Source organism: Aquarana catesbeiana, linkage group LG01, assembly GCF_042186555.1.
Source record: "Aquarana catesbeiana isolate 2022-GZ linkage group LG01, ASM4218655v1, whole genome shotgun sequence".
In the NCBI taxonomy this organism is placed as follows: Eukaryota; Metazoa; Chordata; class Amphibia; order Anura; family Ranidae; genus Aquarana; species Aquarana catesbeiana.
This window is the reverse complement of record NC_133324.1, coordinates 855,600,183-855,623,546: the sequence shown is the minus strand read 5'-3', so window position 1 is coordinate 855,623,546 and position 23,364 is coordinate 855,600,183. Positions and strand designations below refer to the sequence as shown.

The following is a 23,364-nucleotide window of genomic DNA, read 5'->3' as shown; positions in this document are numbered from 1 at the left end:
ATAATATTTTAGGAACCAGTTATGAAAAAATCCAGATAATTTCTAAGGCCTCCTTCACACATGCGTAAACTATATCAACAGATTCTTGCAGCTGGAATGACAGGTGCATGCGAATAGCAATCTGATGCGTCCAGGCTCAGACATCCATCCCTAACCATAGGTAATCCTGTGGTGTGCGACTACACGTGAACAGTAATGATCGCTGTCAGCCTGTCATTACTTTTATATAGGCAGAGCGTCCGCTGTTATTCCCATGCACCTGTCATTCCAGCTACAAGAATTCATTGATTCTTGTAGCTGGAATCCAGTGTATGCAGATAAACACCCGTGTGAAGGAGGCCTATGAGTTTACAAATGTAGAACTGTATGTGTCAGTAGAGTATCAGAAAAGATAGTCCCTGGAATTCATAAAGACTGGCGCAGGCAGATTTTGTGAAAGTGTCTCTCATGCATTCTAATAGGGTATACACACGGTCGGACTTTGTTCGGACATTCCGACAACAAAATCCTAGGATTTTTTCCGACGGATGTTGGCTCAAACTTGTTTTGTCTACACACGGTCACACAAAGTTGTCGGAAAATCCGATCGTTCTAAACGCGGTGACGTAAAACACGTACGTCGGGACTATAAACGGGGCAGTGGCCAATAGTTTTCATCTCTTTATTTATTCTGAGCATGCGTGGCACTTTGTCCGTCGGATTTGTATACACACGATCGGAATTTCCAATAACGGATTTTGTTGTTGGAAAATTTTATCTCCTGCTCTCCTACTTTGTGTGTCAGAAAATCCGATGGAAAATGTCCGATGGAGCCCACACACGGTCGGAATTTCCGACAACATGCTCCGATCGGACATTTTCCATCGGAAAATCCGACCGTGTGTACGGGGCATAAAAGTGCTGCAAATTGCATCAAATTTATGTACACGTCTAGAACTTGTACTTTAATGCCCCGTACACACGGTCGGATTTTCCGACGGAAAATGTGTGATAGGACCTTGTTGTCGGAAATTCTGACCGTGTGTAGGCTCCATCACACATTTTCCATCTGATTTTCCGACACACAAAGTTTGAGAGCAGGATATAAAATTTTCCGACAACAAAATCCGTTGTCGGAATTTCCGATTGTGTGTACACAAATCCGACGCACAAAGTGCAACTCATGCTCAGAATAAATAAAGAGATGAAAGCTATTGGCTACTGCCCCGTTTTTATAGTCCCGACGTACGTGTTTTACGTCACCGCGTTCTGAATGATCGGATTTTCCGACAACTTTGTGTGACCGTGTGTATGCAAGACAAGTTTGAGCCAACATCCGTCGGAAAAAATCCTAGGATTTTGTTGTCGGAATGTCCGATCAATGTCCGACCGTGTGTACGGGGCATTAGAATGCATGTGAAACACTTTTGCAAAATCTGTCGGAAACAGTTTTCTCTCTGTACGCCAAAAGAGAGTTGGTCTTAATTAGCTTCACCTTTACATTTGGCACATTGAATGTGATGTAAAAGTGGCGCAATTTAGAACTATCTGAATTTTGGTGCACGAGTCATTCAGAACCAACAGTGTTGCAAATGCTTCATGAGTTTGGCACCATACATTACCAGGAGGAGTTAACACCAAAACACCAAAAAAATGGCGCAGCAGCTTTTTTTTTTTTTTTTTTTTTTTTTTTAGCTTTGTTATTCCCCTCCAATATGTAACCAGTTGTTGCTGTTGGACATGGTACATACTTGTGTTTTTTAATCAGCAGGTGGAGCTTTAATCTCCTTTCACATGTTTTTCAGAGGCTGTTTAACAGTCTGTTGCAGAATGTTTATTTGCTTTAATAATGAATGTGTCACTAAACCCACATCATAAAAAAAACTATCAATAAATGCTGTATTACATGCTAGTTTTACTCACTATGAGATTCATTTTCTATATACCAATGTTAACTTTGTTGACTATAATATTTTAGTCAACTAAATTAATACTATGTAGTCGACTAAAATACAACTAAAACTAAAATGGCATTTTAGTCAAAAGACTAAAACAAAATTGGAATTTGACATCAAAACACTGCACTATCACATAAGAATATGTAGTAGGGATCTGTAAGCTGCTAAAAAAAGAAAAAAAGAAAAAGGCTTTTCTTATTAATATTTATTCTTGGTGATATATTCAGGTAATACAGTATCTTACAAAGGTGAGTACACCCCTCACATTTTTGTACATTTTTTATTATATCTTTTCATGTGACAACACTGAAGAAATGACACTTTGCTACAATGTAAAGTAGTGAGTGTACAGCTTGTATAACAGTGTAAATTTGCTTTCCCCTCAAGATAACTCAACACGCAGCCATTAACGTCTAAACCGCTGGAAACAAAAGTGAGTACACCCCTAAGTGAAAATGTCCAAATTGGGCCCAAAGTGTCAATATTTAGTGTGGCCACCATTATTTTCCGGCACTGCCTTAACCCTCTTGGGCATGAAATTCACCAGAGCTTCACAGGTTGCCTCTGAAGTCCTCTTCCACTCCTCCATGACGACATCACAGAGCTAGTGGATATTAGAGACCTTGCGCTCCTCCACCTTCCATTTTAAGGATGCCCCACAGATGCTCAATAGGGTTTAGGTCTGGAGACATGCTTGACCAGTCCATCACCTTTACATCTGACCCACTCCGAACCAGAAAAGATGATGGACGAAAAACCTACTTTTCCATCCGTCACTGGATCGGGTGACGACGGACTCTACGGTAGGGTAGAGGGGATAGGGGAGAGGGCATAGGGGAGAGCGGCGCTCTGACAGGTCCATCCCTGCACAGTGTGCAGGGACTGACCTGTCATCTTCCTGCTCAGCAGGGATCGACGGAGCGATCCCCCGCTGAGTAGAGCGGGCTCCGTACACAGACACGTCCGTGTGAAGGAGCCCTTAGTGTTGTCACATGAAAAGATATAATAAAATATTTACAAAAATGTGAGGGGTGTACTCACTTTTGTGAGATACAGTATGTGTAATGGCATTACAACCAATAGACAGTTTTTTGCATTTGTAGTTGTACTTCTGCTTGTATAAAAGCACTATATTTGCAAAACTTTCATATATTTATGAAAGTTGGCTCTATTTAAAAAAGACGTTGTATATCACAAGGGCTCAATCTGTGTCTGTAGTGCATGATCAAACCTTAATACCAGAAATAACTAAAAATCTAATACGATGTTATTATCTAGAGTATATAATGAGTTTGGAAATTCTAAAGAAATTCTTAAATAAAGCATTCAAATTTAACTAAACTCATTAGATTTTAGTCAACTAAAATGTACTGGGGATTTTGGTCGACTTAAAATAACAATTCAGATGACTAAAATATGACTAAAACTAAAATGGCATTTTAGTCAAAAGACTAGAACTAAAGCGAAATCGAAATTTGGTGTCAAAATGAACACTGCTGTAGTCTGCAAAAAAACTGGTTGATCCTGCTGCTCTCTATCTCCCCCTTCTGTTCATGTCCCCAATTCAGCTAGGGATTCTGCAGCTGTGGTGGCAACTCTGCACATGCTCAGTTTTCAGTGAGTTTCTATGCTGAGCATTTCCTCCCTATCACATCTGAGCAGCCTATGTGAATATAGAGTCACATGTGGATGTATACACAGTCTTAAATGACAGCCCACTCCCTCCCTCATGCCCACTAATCAGCTAAACACAATGGGGTGGTATATTGCATGTAGATTGATAGAGGCTTCACTTCCCTCTTAATGTAAAATGCAGGCTGGAGGGGGGTGACACAGCCTGTGTCTGGCAAAAATCTGCCCACACCATGTTTTTGCCAAAAAATAATAAATATTTCAAATATATATTAGTATGGCAATTTAAAACAGTTTATTGATATTAATTATTTTTACTCTGTATTTCATAGGCTGTTTTTTTTTTTTGAACATGTGACCAGCAGCAAAGGACTAGAAGCTCCTCCTGCTTATGTTTCCCTGCAGACAGGCTGGGAGAGATCTGAGTCATGTGACAGCTGTATATCGATTAGGGAAAAGGTACTTAGATGGGTTTTTTTAAAATTAAAATAACTAGAGTTCCATCGTCACTTTAAGATTAGTTTTACTGATAGTACTGAATGATTCAGCAATAGACTTGCTCGCTATTATCAGACAGCTTAGTCTGTAGTTTCAGTCACAAAACCAGTAAAGAGGCAGGTTGGTACTGTTGTGCTGTCTATTTAGTGTTTTGAGAATACTTTGGCACCTATTAAAGGTTTATTTGGAGAACAAAGCCTGCATAATGTGGTTTGGAAGGATTGTAGAGCATGCACATGTCACCTGGGTTTCTCATCTATACTTGGTGAGGAACTCCAGGATTTGTGTGTTTTCTCAGATCCTAATAATTTCTTGTCTAAGTTTATGAGCCTGGAGGCTTTGTAGAGCTTTGGGTTGAATAAAGCCTTCACCCTAGATCCACGTCCTACCTGTTGGACAGACCACATTTGTTTTTTTATAGACTTGCTGTACAAAGACCCTCGTCACTGAACTGTTTGTATACTGTCTTGCTAAATAAAAGTGCATTAAAATCCTACCTGGACTGTTCCTGGGTGTCCCTATCTCCTGGTTTATCACTGCCACTACCAGTTCAGCCTGCCCCTATTACAATACATAAAAAAGCAAACATCTAAAACATCAGGTCAAAAATGTAAAAACATGAAGATTACCCAAAACCATGATAGTTTCACTTTAACAAGTGTTTTAGTTGTTTGGGATAATGTTTTAATAAGGTACAATAGTACCTTGGATTATGAGCATAATTTGTTCCAGAAGAATGCTTGTAATCCAAAGCACTCGAATCAAAGCGAGTTTCCCTATAGGAATCAATGGAAACTCAGATAATTTGTTCCAGTGTCACTGCTAGTGTATGCAGTACCGCATGTGGCCAGAGGTGGGGGGCACCGGAGACACTCAGACGCTCGGGGACAGAGTGTTTCTGAGTGTTTCCCAGTGTCTCCAAGCAGCTCTGAGTGTCAGCGAGCGTCACTGGCACCCCCCGCACCTCTGGCCAAATGCGGTACTGCACACCCCAGAGGCTTGAATCCTGCTCGTCTTGCGAGATAACGCTCGCAAGTCAGGATTTAAAGGAAAAAAAAAAAAAAGACCTCGTATTGTGAAACGCTTGTAAACCGCGTTTACTGTATATATCCAAAGTAACATTTTAGTATTACCTATGCTCATTATAGTATTCCGAAGCATGAATACCTGTGTTTACACATTTGAAAATGTTTGCTCAGTTTGTCATTACATTTTATTTACAGAGATGTCTGCTCAACCCAGATATTAAACTTGAAACACTGAAGGAAGATATAAGAGGTTTTTTGAAGTCCTCGGGTATGTTATCCTTTAATTTCCCTGTGTATAACGTTGAAGACAGAATGTTTGGTTGGGTTGTAGATTCAAAGGGAAAAACATGCATACATTAATGCCAGGATGAAGCATATTGATTGGAATGAATCATAGATTAGGAAACCAACATAGTTGTTCATTATCAGTCTATTAGTTACCTGGTTTTATTGTGAAATAGTATTGTCCCTGTACTAAAGTTGTTGAATCTCACAACGTTCACAGGTGCAAACAGGGAACTCTGTACTGTACACATTCATCTATTACCTTTTCTGGATAGGTTTAACAGTCACACTTGGTCCCAGGTGTGTCTAAAACGTATGTCTGGACAAAAAAAAAAAAAACAACAAACAGTACATCTTTGCAATGCATATACATTTAAGCATGGTTGGTATCTTTTGAAAACGTAAAAAAAAAATCATGCTATTCTATAGGATGCAGTAATAATTTTTCAGCACTTCTACAATTATTCTTTAAAAACATGGCAAGTACAGAAAAATACCTAATGATCCTGCACCCTGCTCCAAAAGTGGAGTTAAACACATCACTTTAACTGTTTCCCTAAACTGTTACGTTCAAGACATGCTGTGAATGATAACTGTCACAGGTTCTTGTTTTCTTAACCAAACTGTCAAGCCATCAAATGGCTGGTGTCATAACTGATCACATGTGCACCACCATGGCAACTACAGATGAAACAGGCTAAAATGACAGCTTCCTTGGCTTTAAAGAATACGAAGGTTTAGTTTCACTTTGAGGTCTCATGCACACTGTACGTTATAAAAACATCACTAGTGTTAGCTGTAGAATGAGTGTTGCAGTAGCGTTTTTTTAGTTTTTTTTAGCAAAACTATACTCCCACAAAAGATTATGGCTCAAAGCACTGATAAATGCCGAATAGCCAAGTTTTTCTGCGTTTTTCGGCATTCTTATGCTTTTATCAGAGTTAGCTGACATCACAGACCACTCCAGACTCTGGAGGGATCCGAACAATAATGTTTGGATTCACCCAGTTGCCTTACAGGCAGCCTCCTCAGCCTCTCGGCATGCTGAGCCACCTACTCCCATCCCCTCCACAGCCCGGTGTTCCAGTTGCTGTAGGAGGGGCAAAGCAGTGAGCCAGTGACTCAGTGAAGATTGATAACTGAGCGGTCAGCGTTTATATGATCAGTTCTCAGGCTTAGAGCTGGCGGGGGACAGCTTGCAACATCAGACTACTATATAGGTTACTATGTATGTGTGGTTTTTCAGACAGATTCCCGCACTTCTTCAAGGCCACAATTCTTTGAGCATGCACTAATGCGTGTGTGATTTGGTTGATATAGAGATGCTGTATGTATATGTGTGTGAGTGTGTATATATGTGTGTATATATGTGTGTGTGTGTGTGTGTGTATATATGTATGTATATGTGTGTGTATATATATATATATATATATATATATATATATATATATATATATATATATATATATATATATATATATATATATATATATACACACACACACATATATATATATATATATATATATATATATATATATATATATATATATATATGATAGGATTCTCAACCAGGCAGGTTGAGGGGCTCCAGGGTATTTGCTTGTTTGAGAGGAAACTGCCTTTTCAGTTTCCTCATTATTTAGTAAGGTCCTTTTTAGGACCTGGAGCCTGGGGATTTCTTAGAGATCCGGGTGGGATGAAATCCCCAGTCCTGGGTCCAGGTTTTGGGACTCACTGGCACACTGATTGTTCAGGTGTGTGTGGGCCTGATAGCAGAGTCAGGACCATGATTCTGGGCTCCACCCAGAGAGACAGGAGGTCTCCAGGAGTCCAGGCTTGCAAGGGAGAACCCAGATAGTGCAGGTGTACACTGAAGTATCCAGAGAGTGCAGGCTGTAAGGTAAAAGCCAGAAACCTGAGTCTGAGGTCGCTGACAGTAGTCAGGAGAGCTCCATGTAGGAGCCTGAGCAGTGGTGTGTCTGCTGCTGAAGAGAGCCAGGTGGCTCGGTATTTTGTTTGCAATGCTGTATGTGTAAGCCAGGAGGCTAAATATCCTGTTATTTAAAGCTGATGGTGAAAAACCCCTGCGAGGGGAAACTACTTTTGTTTTCATTTCTGGAACTTTGATTTTCTTTAATAAAAGTGGGTCAAAAAAGCCCTGAAAAGGAATCATCTTTGTGGACTGTTCTCCCTAGCGGGTGCTACACTTGAGCTAAACAACCCCCAAACCTTAAAAAAAAAAAAAAAAAAAAAAAGGATTTCATATAATATATATATATATTAATATATATATTAATATATATATATATATATATATATATATATATATATATATATATATATATATATATATATATATATATATATATATATATTAGGGTTGCACCAATGCCACTTTTTTAAGACCGAGTACAAGTACCGATACTTCTTTTCAAGCACGATACCGATACTTCTTTTTTTTTTTTTTTTTTTAAAGCACAATACAGATTAAGCATAACTTTTTATGCAGCAATGATAAGTGGCACTGATGAGGCGGCACTGATGCGGAGGCACTAATATGCAGCACTGGGGGGCGTGGCCGCGACATGCAGGAGGGAGAACGTGTGTCTGCCAAGCTCCATGAGACTTGCTCTCTTACACGCACCTACAGCAACTTTACCGGGTGGAATCGACCCCAAATCATGCCCCCCTAAGTCGCCACAGCGGACCCTCCGGGGCCGCTCAGGATCACTGGATGCCTATTTTACAGAGACCCGACGGGGAACTCCAGGACATTCCAAGTTGGCGCCCGGTGAGAAGACTCATGCTGCACGTACAGCATCCTCGATTCCCTCACCACTGATCCCTGTGCACTCACTCCCCCTTCCTACCTCACCCTCAGGCTCAGACAGTCTTGCTGAATCTTCTGCATTAGGAGAAGCCCTGGATGCTAGGGATCTGCGGGCATATATTCTGTCCTTCCCCACTAAAGCTGATCTCTAGCTGTTTGCTTACAGAGTGGAGAAGGCATTGAGACAGGGCATAGAAGCCCTGCAGGCTGACACAGCGCATATTAGAGGCAGAGTAGAAGCCCTGGAGGAACAGTGGGAGGATGTGTCACCTACTGTACAAGCCCTTACTGAAAGATACAAGACCAATGGCTTAACTCTTTATTAGATCAAATGGATGACTTTGAGAATAGGAGCCACAGAGTAAACATCCGTATCAGGGGCCTGCCGGAAGCTACGGGGCCCCGGGACATACGGTATCTCACAAAAGTGAGTACACCCCTCACATTTTTGTAAATACTTTATTATATCTTTTCATGTGACAACACTGAAGAAGTGAAACTTTGCTACCATGTAAAGCCGTGAGTGTACAGCTTGTATAACAGTGTAAATTTGCTGTCCCCTCAAAATAACTCAACACACAGCCATTAATGTTTAAACCAGTGGCATCAAAAGTGAGTAAATCCCTAAGTGAAAATGTCCAAAGTGGGCCCAATTAGCCATTTTCCCTCCCTGATGTCATGTGACTTGTTGGTGCTACAAGGTCTCAGGTGTGAATGGGGAGCAGATGTGTTAAATTTAGTGGTATTACTCTCTCTCTCATACTGGTCACTGGAAGTTCAACATGGCACCTCATGGCAAAGAACTCTCTGAGGATCTGAAAAAAAGAATTAGTGCTCTACATAAAGATGGCCTAGGCTATAATAAAATTGCCAAGACCCTGAAACTGAGCTGCAGCACTGTGGCCAAGACCATATAGCGGTTTAACAGGACAGGTTCCACTCAGAACCTTGCCATGGTCAACCAAAGAAGTTGAGTGCACATACTCAGCATCATATCCAGAGGTTGTCTTTGGGAAATAGATGTATGAGTGCTGCCAGCATCGCTGCAGAGGTTGAAGGGGTGGGGGGTCAGCCTGTCAGTGCTCAGACCATACACTGCATCAAATTGGTCTGCATAGCTGTCGTCCCAGAAGGAAGCCTCTTCTAAAGATGATGCGCAAGAAAATCTGCAAACAGTTTGCTGAAGACAAGCAAACTAAGGACATGGATTACTGGAACCATGTCCTGTGGTCTGATGAGACCAAGATGCATTTATTTGGTTCAGATGGTGTCAAGTGAGTGTGGCAGAAACCAGGTGAGGAGTACAAAGACAAATGTGTCCTTCCTACAGTCAAGCATGGTGGTGGGAGTTTCATGGTCTAGGGCTGCATGAGTGCTGCCAGAACTGGATACTGAAGCAGAGCATGGTCCCCTCCCTTCCAAGACTGAGCCACAGGGCAGTATTCCAACATAACGACCACAAACACACCTCCAAGACGTCCACTGCCTTGCAATCTGTGTGAATGGACACTGATGCGGGACTCGGGAGCACAGGTGTCCACCAAGAAAAGCGCTCCAACATGGACACTCGATGCGGGGAGGAGCCACCAGCGCCGCTGAGGGACCCCAGAAGAGGATGATTAGCTCCACTCTGTGCAAAACAAACTGCACAGTAGGAAGGAAGGAAAAGATCCTACTGCTCCCAGTAGCTACAGGCCAATGCCACTCCTGAGCAAAGATATTAAAATATTAGCGAAGATTTTAGCTAATTGCCTCAATGCCCACAATTATTCATCCTGACCAGACAGGTTTCATTATGGGAAGAGAAGCCAGGGACAATGCAAATCATGCCATCCAGTTGATACATTGGGCCGACTACAGACCGACCAGCCACCCTGTCTCTTACTGTCCACAGACGCTGAAAAAGCGTTTGACAGGGTGGACTGGACATTCCTGCGGGCGGTTCTGACTGGGTCTGAGCCACGACATGCTCGCATGGACGGCATTACTTTATGGTTCCCCAGAGGCCCGAGTTAAAGTGAATGGTGTACTCTGACTCGTTCCCCATTTGTAATGGAACGCGGTAGGGATGTCCAGTCTCCCCCCTGATATTTGCACTCACCCTTAAACCTCTGCTGAATATGATACCCTTAAATCCCAGTGTTAAGTAGGCTGAAGGTGGGTTCTGTGGAGCACAAATTGTCCGCTTGTGCGGATGATGTCCTGTTTTATGTCTCTGACCTGCTGGTTTCCCTTCCCAATATCATGGCAGAATTGCAAGACTTTCATGAGATCTCGAATTTTAAAATTAATTGCATTAAATCTGTGATCCCTCCCTTTGAATAACCCAGGGGACTTACAAACACTGCTGCAATCTTCCTTCTCTTTTTCCCGGTGAAGTTCCTCCTTGAAATAATTAGGCATCCACCTCCCACCTCATAGCTCTCAATTATATACCACTAACTATACTCCACTGCTCTCTACATAAGGGTGGACCTGCAAAAATGGGACAGGGCGACATTCTCGTGGATGGGCTAAATCAGTGTGATAAAAATGAATATGCTACTTGCAAATGGTGCCCATCTCGCTGCCCAGATCCTTCTTCTCGACCCTTCTCAGTCTGTTTCTGAGATATAATATATCATGGATGGAGCCCATGGTTGGCCCTCCGTACCCTGCAGCGCTCCAAGCAGAGGGAAGGTTTGGGGGTGCCTACTATTCATAAATATTACGAGGCTATTGTCTTACATTGGATATTGTACTGGGATCATGGGGTAACGACTAAACGGTGGGTTCCTCTGGAAAAAAAATGTAGCAGGTCGGAACTTGGCTCGGGCACCTTTGGTACCCAGAGAGTATCCGGGGTTGTCTGAGTATACCTCCCCTGTCACTACCTACACCCTTAAGGTGTGGGATTCCTTGCATGGCATGGGACGGCTTGCCCCCTTGGTCTCGCCTCTGGCTCCATTGGGAGGCTTCCCTTGGTTTACACCAGGGGAACACTTTTTTCCTTCTTTCGCTCATGGGCCTTTGATGGAGAGACACGATGTGGCAGGTATATACAAGACCAAGGGTTGCTCACCCTAGATGCTCTCAGGGACCAATATGACTGCTTCCCTATGGATGAGTGGCGCTATGGACAGCTCTGCCACTTCATTGGCAGTTTGCCTCAGACCATTCGCTCACCCTCTTCTGTAACTTCCTTCGAGAAGCTATGTATGTCCACCTCTATGATCCTGCATTCTATCTCTGTGTTATATGGGATGTTGCAGTCACTGGAGCCAAAGAGGAAACCCCTTTACATAAGAGAATGGGAGAGATCTGCAATGCGAATTCACTGAGTTACAACTAGACCATCTTTATCGCATCACACATTCCAGCTTTGTAGATATGAAAATGTAGGAGTCTGGGTTTAAATTACTGACTCGTTGGTATAGGGTCCCCTCCAAACTTGCTAGAATCTACCCAACATTGACTGATGTTTGCTGGAGGGTAGAGCTGCACGATTCTGGCCAAAATGAGAATGACAATTTTTTTTGCTTAGAATAAAACGATCACGATTCTCACAACATAATTTTTTTTAGGAGAGAGAGAGAGATTGATTGAGAGCGATTGATAGAGATTGATTAATTGAAAGATTAATTCATTGAGAGATTGATTGAGAGATTGATTGAGAGTCTCAATCAATCTCTCAATGGAGTATTAGCATAGGGTAAAGCATTGCACAGTCCTAGGGCACACTTACACAGGGTCTCGAAAGATGAGATGGCAATCACATTTATAGAGACCCTAATCTGGAATGTTTACAGTTTATATAAAAGTGCAAAGAAAAAAAAAAAAACACCAAAAAAAAAAAACACCAAAAAAAAAAAAAAAAAAAGGATAAAAAAGCCAAAAATAGTTGTGGTTTTATGTTTCTTCTTTCTATTGTTCTCTCTCTATTGTTACTGTATTTTAGAACTGTAATGTTTTATTTTCACTATGTTTTATTGTATTTGCTTTGCAGGTATGGTATGTCTTTCTTTTATACTGTAATGTTACTTTGTTTTATTGTTAACCATCATTTGCTTAGCAGGTACGTCATTCAGCTGCAGCATGGGTTTATTTATTCTGACAGCAACAGTGTTTCCCATGATATGTAAAGCCATGACTCCAGTGCTGTAGGAGGTGATTTCACCACCACAGTTAAAAAAAGAGCATATATGCCGAAGCATGGGGGCAGGGGTGGAGGAGTGATTTGCTCCTAACATTAGAGGCGGATTGCCCCCATGCTTTAGCATATATTTTTTAGGCACAGATTGCGTTAAAAAATCAAGTTGTTTTATTGAGTTAATGTTTTATTGTTACCATCGTTTGCTTTTCAGGTACGCCATTCAGCTGCAGCACTGATTTATTTATCTTGACAGCAACAACGTTTGCTCTCACGATACGAAAATCAGTGACTCTAGCGCTGTAGCAGGTGATTTCACCACCACAGTTAAAAGAAAAAACCATCTTGGTGTGGTCAGATGCTTTGAGGGCAGAGAAGAGATCTAGGGTCTAATAGACCCCAATTTTTTTCAAAAAAGAGTACCTGCCACTACCTATTGCTATCATAAGGGATATTTACATTCCCTGAGAACAATAAAAATGATAAAAAAAAAAAAAAAAAATGAAAGGAGCAGTTTAAAAATGAAATAAAAAAAGCAAAATAAATAATAGAAAAATGAAAATAAAGCACCCCTGTCGCCCCCCCCCCCCCCCCCAAATGCTCACGCGTAAAGGCGAACGCAAGCATCGGTCTGGTGTCATATGTAAGCATCAATTGTGCGATGCATGTGAGGTATCATCGCAAAGGCCAGATCAAAGGCAGTAATTTTAGCAGTAGGCCTCCTCTGTAAATCTAAAGTGGTAACCTGTAAAGGCTTTTAAAAATGTATGTAGTTTGTCCCCGCTGCACATTTGTGCGCAATTTTAAAGCATGTCATTTTTGGTATCCATGTACTCGTCCATAAGATCATCTTTTTTATTTAATCAAACATTTGGGCAATATAGTGTGTTTTAGTGCATTAAAATGAAAAAAAAAATGTTTTTTTTTTCCCAAAAGTTTGAAAAATCACTGCGCAAATACTGTGTAAAAAAAAAAAAAAAATGCAACACCCACCATTTTAATCTGTAGGGCTTTTGCTTTAAAAAAATATATGTTTGGGGGTTCAAAGTAATTTTCTAGCAAAAAAAATATTTTTTCATGTAAACAAAAAGTGTCAGACTCAACTGAGGAAATTCAACAAGTTATAGCTGCACTGGTCCTGGGCAAGAGCCCGGGCCCAGATGGATATACTCCTACGTTTTATAAGGAATTTCAGGAAATAATAATACCTATTTTAAAGAAGACCATTTAACTCCATATTGGCCCCACATATTTTTACACCACAGAGCATGGAAGCTCATATCTCATTAATTCCTAAACCAGAATTGGACCATACACTATGCAGTAATTATCAACCTATTTCCCTCACAAATATAGATATACGATTATATTCTAAAATTATTGCCAATAGATTGGCACCTATTTTAGCCAAACACATAAATTTAGATCAAACATGCTTCACAATTGGGAGAGAAACGAGAGATAATATAATAAAAACATTAAGTGGAATATGTCCAGAAATCTGCTACCCCAATGTGTCTCCTATCGGTAGATGCCGAGAAGGCATTTGACGGGGTGGGATGACGGTTTTTAGAAGAAGCCTTAATACAACTAGGGATTGGTCCTAAGATGCTTTATAAGATCATGACATTATATTCCAATCCCAGGGCAAAAGTAAGAACAAATGGAATACTCTCTGAATATATAGAAATATCTAATGGTACCCAACAGGGATGTCCCCTGTCCCCATTGTTATATGTGATAGTAATGGAACATATTACTACAGCAATACGAAAAAATAGGGATATTCAGGGGATAAATAATAAGGGAAAAGAATATAAAATGGCAGTATATGCGGATGATTTGTTAATATATATCACTAACCCATTAATAACAGTACCAAACCTCATACAGGAATTTAAACAGTTTGGAAGTGTAAGTAACTTTAAGGTGAACTATGATAAGTCAGAAATATTAAATGTACCATTAACAAAAGAGGTTCAGATACTCCTTCAAGAAGACTTTCCTTTCAAATGGCAAAAAGAAGCAATTAAGTATTATATTTCAAAGGATTTGAATAAACTGCAGGAATTGAATTATTCTTTAACAATTCGAAAAATTATAGAATCACTTCAAAAATATAATAAAATAATTCATTCTTGGATGGGAAGAATCAACGTAGTGAAAATGTATATATTTCCAAAATTATTATATATATATATTTCAGGCCATACCCTTAATTCCTTCCAAAAAACTAATGGTACAATTACGTAATGCCATAGGAAGCTTTATTTGGGCCCAGAAAACACCACGAATAAGAAGGGAAATTTTAATCCGAACAAAAAAGAACGGAGGCCTTGCCCTTCCTGACTTTTCAAAATATTTACAAGCTGCATCTTTGATAAGAATAATAGACTGGTTTTATAATACAGAAAGTAAACAATGGATAACTATAGAGGAAGATATTATAGGTTTACAGCTAAAATCTCTCCCATGGATTAAACCTCAGCTTGGGCCTGAAAAAAAAGATTTAACAATCTTTGTATTAGCAACTTTAAGAATATGGGACAAAATATTAAAAAAGGGAGAACTTGACAACGATGTGAACGATGACACATATCTGGTACGGGTGTCATATGGTGAGGGACTTCTGGTACAGGATATTTGAAATCTACCAGAAGGTGTCAGGTATTGAAATACGTCCAAATGTAAATAATGCAATATTATCTATAATGCCAGGATCAATAAAATCAATAAAAACGGATGTCCTTCACCATATGACAGCAGCCGCCAAAACAATAATTGCCCGAAAATGGCGAAAGACAAAAAGTCCTACAATAGTGGAATGGGTTTGTGAACTGAACGAAATACAATATATGGAGGAACAAACAAACAAAAGAAACAAATAGAGAAAAGAAGACAAAAAATCAAAGACCAATAATATGGCAACAATGGGAGGAATTTCGGTCCTCAACAGATATGATGCAAAATTTAGGATAAGGAATAAATCACTCTAGAGAGAGGAGGATTAGATAGATTTTTTTTTTTGGTGATTGTGTCATATGGTATTTTGAGTGGATGAATGGATTAAAGGATAAAATATGGCCCTGTGTAAAGGATACAGGAAAAGATATAGATGAGGATGATGGATTTAAGCAATAGAAATTTTAGTACTTTGTCAAGGATACAGGATAATATACACAGTTATAGTCACAAAATATGTGAATGTATTTGTATAATTTGTTTATAAAATTAAAAAGGACTGAAAACAAAAAGTGTCAGAAAGGGCTTTGTCTTCAAGTGGTTAGAAGAGTGGGTAATGTGTGACATAAGCTTCTAATGTTGTGCATAAAATGCCAGGACAGTTCAAAATGACCCCTTTTTGGAAAGTAGACACCCCAATCTATTTGCTGAGAGGCATGTTGAGTCCATGGTATATTTTATATTTGCCACAAGCTTCGGTAAAATTACAGACTTTTTTTTTTTGCATTAGTTGTCACTAAATGATATATTGCTCAAACATGCCATGGGTATATGTGGAATTACACCCCAAAATACATACTGCTGCTTCTCCTGAGTATGGGGACACCACATATGTGAGACTTTTTGGGAGCCTAGCCGTGTATAGGACCCCGAAAACCAATCAACGCTTCCAGGCTTTCTAAAGGGCGTAAAATGGGGATTTCTCTTCCTCACTACCTATCACGGTTTCGGAGGCCATGAAATGTCAAGATAGCACAAAACCCTCACAAATGACCCAATTTTGGAAAGTAGACAACCCAAGCTATTTGCTGAGAGCCATGTTGTGTCCATGGAATATTTTATATATTGCCACAAGTTTCGGGAAAATTAAAACATTTTCATTTTTTTTAATTTTTTTTACACAAAGTTGTCACTAAATGATATATTGTTCAAACATGACATGGTTATATGTGGAATTGCACCCCAAAATAAATTCTGCAGCTTCTCCTGAGTATGGGGATACCACATGTGTGAGACTTTTTGGGAGCCTAGCCGCGTACAGGACCCCAAAACCAAGCACCGCCTTCAGGCTTTCTAAAGCTGTAAAATTGTGATTTTACTCCTCACTACCTATCACCGTTACGGAGGCCATGAAATGTCCAGATAGCACAAAACCCACCCAAATTACCCCATTTTGGAAAGTACACACCCCAAGGTATTTGCTAAGAGGCATGGTGAGTATTTTGCAGCTCATTTGTTTTTGAAAATGAAGAAAGAAAATACATTTTTTTTTTTTTTCAATTTTCAAAACTTTGTGACAAAAAGCGAGATCTGCAAAATACTCCACATGACTGTCAGCAAATAGCTTGGGGTGTCTACTTTCCAAAATGGGGTCATTTGGGGGGGGGGGGGTTGTGCTATCTTGGTATTTTATGGCCTCAAACTGTGATAGGTAGTGAGGAGTAAAATCACAATTTTACGGCTGAAAGCCTGAAGGCGGTGCTTGCTTTTTGGGGTCCTGTACCCGGCTAGGCTCCCAAAAAGTCTTACACATCTGGAATCCCCGTACTCGGAAGAAGCGGAAGAAGCAGCAGAATGTATTTTGGGGTGTAATTTCACATATAACCATGGCTTGTGTGAGCAATATATCATTTAGTGACAACTTTTTGTAATTTTTTTTTTTTTTTTTAATTTTTCAATCACGACAAAAAAATAAAATATTCAATGGGCTCAACATGCCTCTGGGGTGTCTACTTTCCAAAATGCAGTCATTGGGAGGGGGGGGGGGGGGTTGTACTGCCCTGCCATTTTAGCACCTCAAGAAATGAGACAGGTAGTCATAAACTAAAAGCTGCCTAAATTCCAGAAAATGTACCCTAATTTGTAGACGCCATAGCTTTTGTGCAAACCAATAAATATATGCTTATTGACTTTTTTTTTTTTTTTTTTTTACCAAAGACCTGTAGCTGAATACATTTTGGCCTAAATATATGACTAAAATTGAGTTTATTGGATTTTTTTATAACAAAAAGTAGAAAATATTTTATTTCAAACTTTTCGGTCTTTTTCTGTTTTATATCGCAAAAAATAAAAACCACAGAAGTGATCAAATACCACCAAAAGAAAGCTCTATTTGTGGGGAAAAAAAAGGACGCAAGTTTCGTTTAGCATTGCAGGACCGCGCAATTACCAGTTAAAGCAGCGCAGTGCCAAATTGTAAAAAGTGCTCTGATCAGGAAGGGGGTAAAACCTTTCCGGGGCTGAAGTGGTTAAACTTTAGAAAACACAGAATTGTAACAATGTGAAAAGTGCTTCATAGGTATAAATGGTATAACACATCTGGTATTCTGGTATAATACATCTTGCTACAAGGTACATAAGAAAAAAAAAAGTGTTTTATTTTTTCTTTTTTTCTTGTACAGCTGCAATAATGAACCAAAGAATAAAAATAAATGGCACCAAAGTAAATAAATAAGCCAGAATATGTTAAAAATAAAAAAAAAAAGCCCAGAGGTATCAAGTCACAAAATTGGCATAAAGATTAGGTCTATACATGAATCTGAATATTATACATAAATCTACATGCTGAATCTGTCACCTGCCATGTCTAAGACTGAGAACCGAGCAAACAAAGATTGCTGATCGCTCAGCCCTCAGTGAGCAGAGAGCGGTGACTGTAAGTCTCCAGCTCTCTGCTCTGCCCCTCCAGTGCACACTAGAGCACTGAGCTGTGGGGGGGAGGGAGCGGTCGGCTCAGGCTCTTGGATCGCCAAGAGATAGAGCCAGCTCAGCTGCCGGTCCAGGCTTTGTGATGTCAGCTGTTGCACTGATGAGGCTGCCCTGATAAGCTGCACTGGTGGGGCTGCACTGATAATCAGGGCACTGATGAGGCTGCACTGATGATCGGAGAGACTCATGAGACTCCACTGATGATCAGGGCACTGTGTAGCACTGTAAAACACTGTACTCGCTGCTCCCCTTACAGATCTGGTTCTTATCCCTCATACACGGTCTCTGTGTGAGGGAAGGAGAGCCATTAACAGGCAAAGACTTGTGTGTGTTGTGTTTACATCTGTGATCGCTTTTGATTGGACATAGCGATCACCTGGTAAGCGGCCGCTGTGATTGGCCCTTCAATCTGTGATATGCTGTGCAAGGCACAGAGCAGTCACAGAGAATTCCTGATGAGCGCCCCAGGGGACACTTGGGAAGCATGCACATGGGAGGACCTCCAGGGACGCCATCCTAGAACTAGAACAGCTGTGAATTTGTACATTGAATATAGCACAGGTGGGAAGTGGTTAACAACATATAATGTTAAAAGATTGCTAAGAAAATAAGGGGCTGACATTACTGATTTTCTTCTGACAATGCTAGTTGCCTGGCTGTTTCTGGCTTCATTACTTTCTGGAACTGATCCAGAACAATACATGTGGGAAAAATCTGAGTGAAATCACAATTCTTGATCTGCATACTTCTTTTTTTCAGGACAGTGACTGAGAAAGTACTGAATCCATTGAGTCATATTGTGCAATAATAGCTGCTAAATACTCAATACTAATAAAGAAAGTTGCTTTGGTTATAATGGAGAGTATATTTGGCATAGCTAATGCCTCCTTTCATTCATGTTTTTTAGGTTGGGAGAAAAAACTTCAAAATGCTGTATACCGTGAACTTACTGTGTGAGTAAAGCTTGTTGGGTAATGTTAACTAATGTGTTGCAAATGTTATATGTATATGATATACCTATGTAAATACTCTATATTGAAATTCTTCACAGGGGTGTTCAAGGCTTTATGCACAACTGTGTTTGCAAAAATGTACTCTCCAGAGGAATACCACAATTTAAGAATGTTACCAGGAGTCACATGAATATCAATTATCAAAGTTGCTCTGGTAGAAAATGTTTTTATGCCATTCAGGCACAAGACCAGTGAATGGTAAATTAAAATGGTCCTCTAACAAAGTGAAAGAAAAGGCAGCCTTTTCTTTCAGTTAGGGCTCATTCACACGTGTATCAATACCCTGTGTTTAAGTTGTGTTTAAGCAGTGTTCTACAGCCCCTTAACCACCCTTCAGTACCTGATTTGAATCACCACCACCTAGTGCATAACACACAGGTTCTGTATAGCGTTGTGTTAAAAATGAAGCAATAATGAAAACGTAAGAAAGAGGTCAGCACTAAAAAAGAGAAAAAAAATAGACAGCTTGCAGTAGTTAAAGTGTTAACCCCCCAAAAAAGTTTGGGTACCTTAACCAATTACTCACTGGGCACTTAAACCCCCTTCCTAACCAGACCAATTTTCAGCTTTCGGTGCTCTCACATTTTGAATGACAATTGCTCATGCAACACTGTGTACCTATATGAAATTTTTGTCCTTTTTTTCACACAAATAGAGCTTTCTTTTGGTGGTATTTAATCACCGCTGGGTTTTTAATTTTTTGTACTATAAAAATTCTGAAAAAAATAAATAAATAAATAAAATGCATTTTTCTTCGTTTCTGTTATAAAATTTTGCAAAGTAGTAATTTTTCTTCATATATTTTGGCTAAAATTTATACCGCTACATATCTTTGGTAAAAATAACCCAAATCGGTGTATATTATTTGGTCTTTGTGAAAATTATAGAGTCCACATGCTATGGTGCCAATCTCTGAAAATTGATCACACCATTTCTTGAACCCTAACAAGTCAGGAAAGTACAAATACCCCCCAATGACCCATTTTTGGAAAGTAGACATTCCAAGGTGTTTAGTAAGAGGCATGGTGAGTTTTTTGAAGTTGTAATTTTTTCCCACAATTCTTTGCAAAATCAAGATTTTTTTTTTCTTATTTCACAAAATTGTTATATTAGCAGGTTATTTCTCACATACAGCATATGCATAGCACAAGTTACACCCCAAAACACATTCTACTATTCCTCCTGAGTATGGCAATACCACATGTGTGGGACTTTTACACAGCGTGGCCACATACAGAGGCTCAACATGCAGGGAGCACCATCAGGCATTCTTGGAGCATAAATTACACATTAATTTCTTGACTACCTCTTACACTTTTGAAGGCCCTGGTGAACCAGGACAATGGAAACGCCCCAAAAATGACCCCATTTTGAAAAGAAAACAACCTAAGAGGTAATCTAAGGGGCATATCAAGTCTTTTGAACATGTCATTTTTTTTTTTTCTACAAGTTTTTGGAAAATGTGTAAAGAAAATGAAAAATGCATTTTTTTTTTACACAACGTTGTCCAATTACACAATGTTTCTAACACATAGCATGTACATATCAAAAATTGCACCCCAAAATAGATTCTCCTACTCCTCCCGAGTACGGCGATACCAGATGTGTGAGACTTTTCCACAGCGTAGCCACATACCGAGGACCAACATGCAGGGAGCACCATCAGGTGTTCTAGGGACATACGTTTCAAATCTAATTTGACTACCTATTACACTTTTGTGAGGCACTGTAGTGGCATGGATGAGCATGAATGGGGATGGATGAGCCGTGGCTGGGTATGGCTGAGTATGGCTGGGTGCGGCTGAGCATTGCTGGGTATTGCTGGGTATTGCTGGGTATGGATGGGTATGGCTAATTATGGATGGGGTGGATGGGATGGCTGAGCATGGATGGATGAGTATGCTGAGTATGGATGGCTGAGGATGGTTGGATGAGTATGCTGAGTATGGATGGATGGATGAATATGCTGAGTATGGATGGCTGAGCATGGATGGATGGATGCGTATCCTGAGTATGGATGGCTGACCATGGATGGAAGGATGAGTATGGATGGCTGAGCATGGATGGATGGATGAGTATGCTCAGTATGGATGGCTGAGCATGGATGGATGAGTATGCTGAGTATGGGTGAGGATGGATGCATGAGTATGGATGAGTATGCTCAGTATGGATTGCTGAGGATGGATGAGTATGGATGGGTGAGCATGGATGGGTAAGCATGGATGGATGAGTATGGATGAGGATGGTATGCTGAGCATGGCTGGCTGAGTATGCTGAGTATGGATGGGTGAGCATGGATGGGTATGCTGAGTATGGATGGATGAGTATGCTAAGTATGGATGGGTGAACATGGATGGATGGGTATGCTGAGTATGGATTGGTGAGCATGGATGGATGGATGAGTATGCTGAGTATGGATGGATGAGTATGGATGGTGGGCACTACACATCCAGCCCACAGCGCTGCTGCCACCGATCTCTCCCCTCTCCCCTCTCCACTCGCACTGTACCAATTGGTACGAGGGGGGAGAGAGGAACCGGACGTAACGCCGGTTTGTTTACAAGTGATCACTCCGATATTTGACGCAGCGATCACATGGTAGACGGCCTCTAGCAGCAGCCGTTTGCAGTGAGCCGTGATGCGCTGGGTCCCAGGGGGCGCGTGCGAGAGAGCAGGTTTCTGGGCGGATGTCATAGTACGCACTCCCAGAGTTATTCGACCGCACAGCTGCCGTCATTTGGCTATAGCACGGTCGGCAAGTGGTTAAAGCAGATTAAACAGCACAGTGCTTGTATCCCCTCTCTGTACTGACTACGAAAATCAGAGCTGCTGAGCCCTGACCACCGTGGTCAGAGTGCGTACCTCCGTCATACGCAGCTGTCCTCTCTGCTCTCCTCTGTCCCCCTCAGCCCCTCCTCCTTGCCTGTCAGCTCCCTCTCTGTGTGTCTATCCGCTATTAATAAAGTGTAACTCCACTTTTGTTGAGAAAAAAACATTCCCATCTGGGAATCTATGTACATTGCAAGGATTATAACAACCTGTGTTGCAGATTCCTACCTTTTGTTATTCTGAAGAAATCCATGTGTGTTTGTCATTGCCTCTGTACTGAGTGGGTCTAATGGGAGTGGTTTTATAATTAACTGTCAGGTGGGCAGCTGCAGGGCACTAATGAGGAAATCTGCTGGACCTGCATCCCTATAGACATGCTACTATTGAAAGTATCTCTCCAAAAATTAGATTTTTGTTGCAGGGGATGCCTAAAATCTGACTTGTTTCTTAGGCAGACTTCTGGGAAAATTGGTGAGCCAATCACACAAGCAGGAAATTATGTTTCTGGGGAGTGGTCAGTACACACTCTGTGTACAGAACAACTCCAGGTAGCCATATTGCAATGTATTCTCAGAAAATTACAGTAGCTGCAGATTGAAAAAGGAAAGCTAATTTTTTATTTACAAACTTTTTTTTTTTTTTGAGGTATAACATAAAAACAGGGTCTACAGGCACCGAGAGGACAATAAGTACATTCATGAGGTAGGATAAAACAGCTTACATGTACATCTCTCATGTTGCCTTTGAACACAATAATGAAATAAGCAGTGAACCCACTAATTGAAGAGGAAAAGAAAAAGGAAAATAAAAAGTGAAAACTAGAAACTGTTATATGTAAACAACACGAATGTAGGGGTTGTAATACCATTTGACCAGACTACAGATTACAGTACCGTAATGTGTCCATAAAGGTGCGTGTCATACGTATCTACTGTGCAAATTATTTCAAAAGACTTCAGTCCATCTGGGCATCAGGAGTAGGGACCGAGGGATCCTGGAGTCCTGTGCTAACTAGGTGTGATGTCCAGATGCCCCATTTGCAATCAAAGATGGTCATGGAGTCCAGGGGAGTATGGTGCACCCTTTCCATCAACCTAATGGACTCTATGCGCAGGAGCACCTGCAACCATGACACAGAGGGGCATTTCTAATTCAGTGCGACAGCCCATTGAATAGCACTAAAGAGTGTGTGAGCTAACTTTTGTTGTGGGGGGGGGGACCTCTGGGAGTTCTGCGAACAATATACAGATTTGGTAAGTCAGGGTAACTGGCGCTCCAGTAGCTGGACTATTAGTGAGGCAGTTTTTTGCCAAATGGGTCCTAATGCTTTGCAACTCCAGAATATGTGTAGGAGCGTACCCCTGTCCTGACATCCTCTAAAACATGTGTCCGGAACCAGTGGGTAATTTTTAATAACATTCAATTACAATATAATTAGTGTTGCAATTATATTCGCTATATTTTTTCTTTTTTTGTTATTTTTTTTCCCCACGAAAGTGGAGTTACCCTT

The 23,364-nt window shown here is 40.6% G+C and overlaps 1 protein-coding gene across 3 annotated transcripts in view; it reads left to right on the top strand.

Moving 5' to 3' along the window:
* TBC1D19 (TBC1 domain family member 19) overlaps positions 1-23,364 on the top strand; it is a 293,521-nt gene that overhangs the window by 26,074 nt on the left and 244,083 nt on the right. For 2 of the 3 annotated variants that reach the window (XM_073609088.1, XM_073609081.1), the window contains exons 2-3: positions 5,291-5,363; positions 18,920-18,965. In XM_073609088.1, the coding sequence (XP_073465189.1) occupies positions 5,291-5,363; positions 18,920-18,965 (119 nt within the window). Of the gene's footprint in view, positions 1-5,290; positions 5,364-18,919; positions 18,966-22,321; positions 22,403-22,499; positions 22,557-23,364 lie in introns of those variants that run through there. The other variant, XM_073609095.1, reaches the window with a different exon arrangement.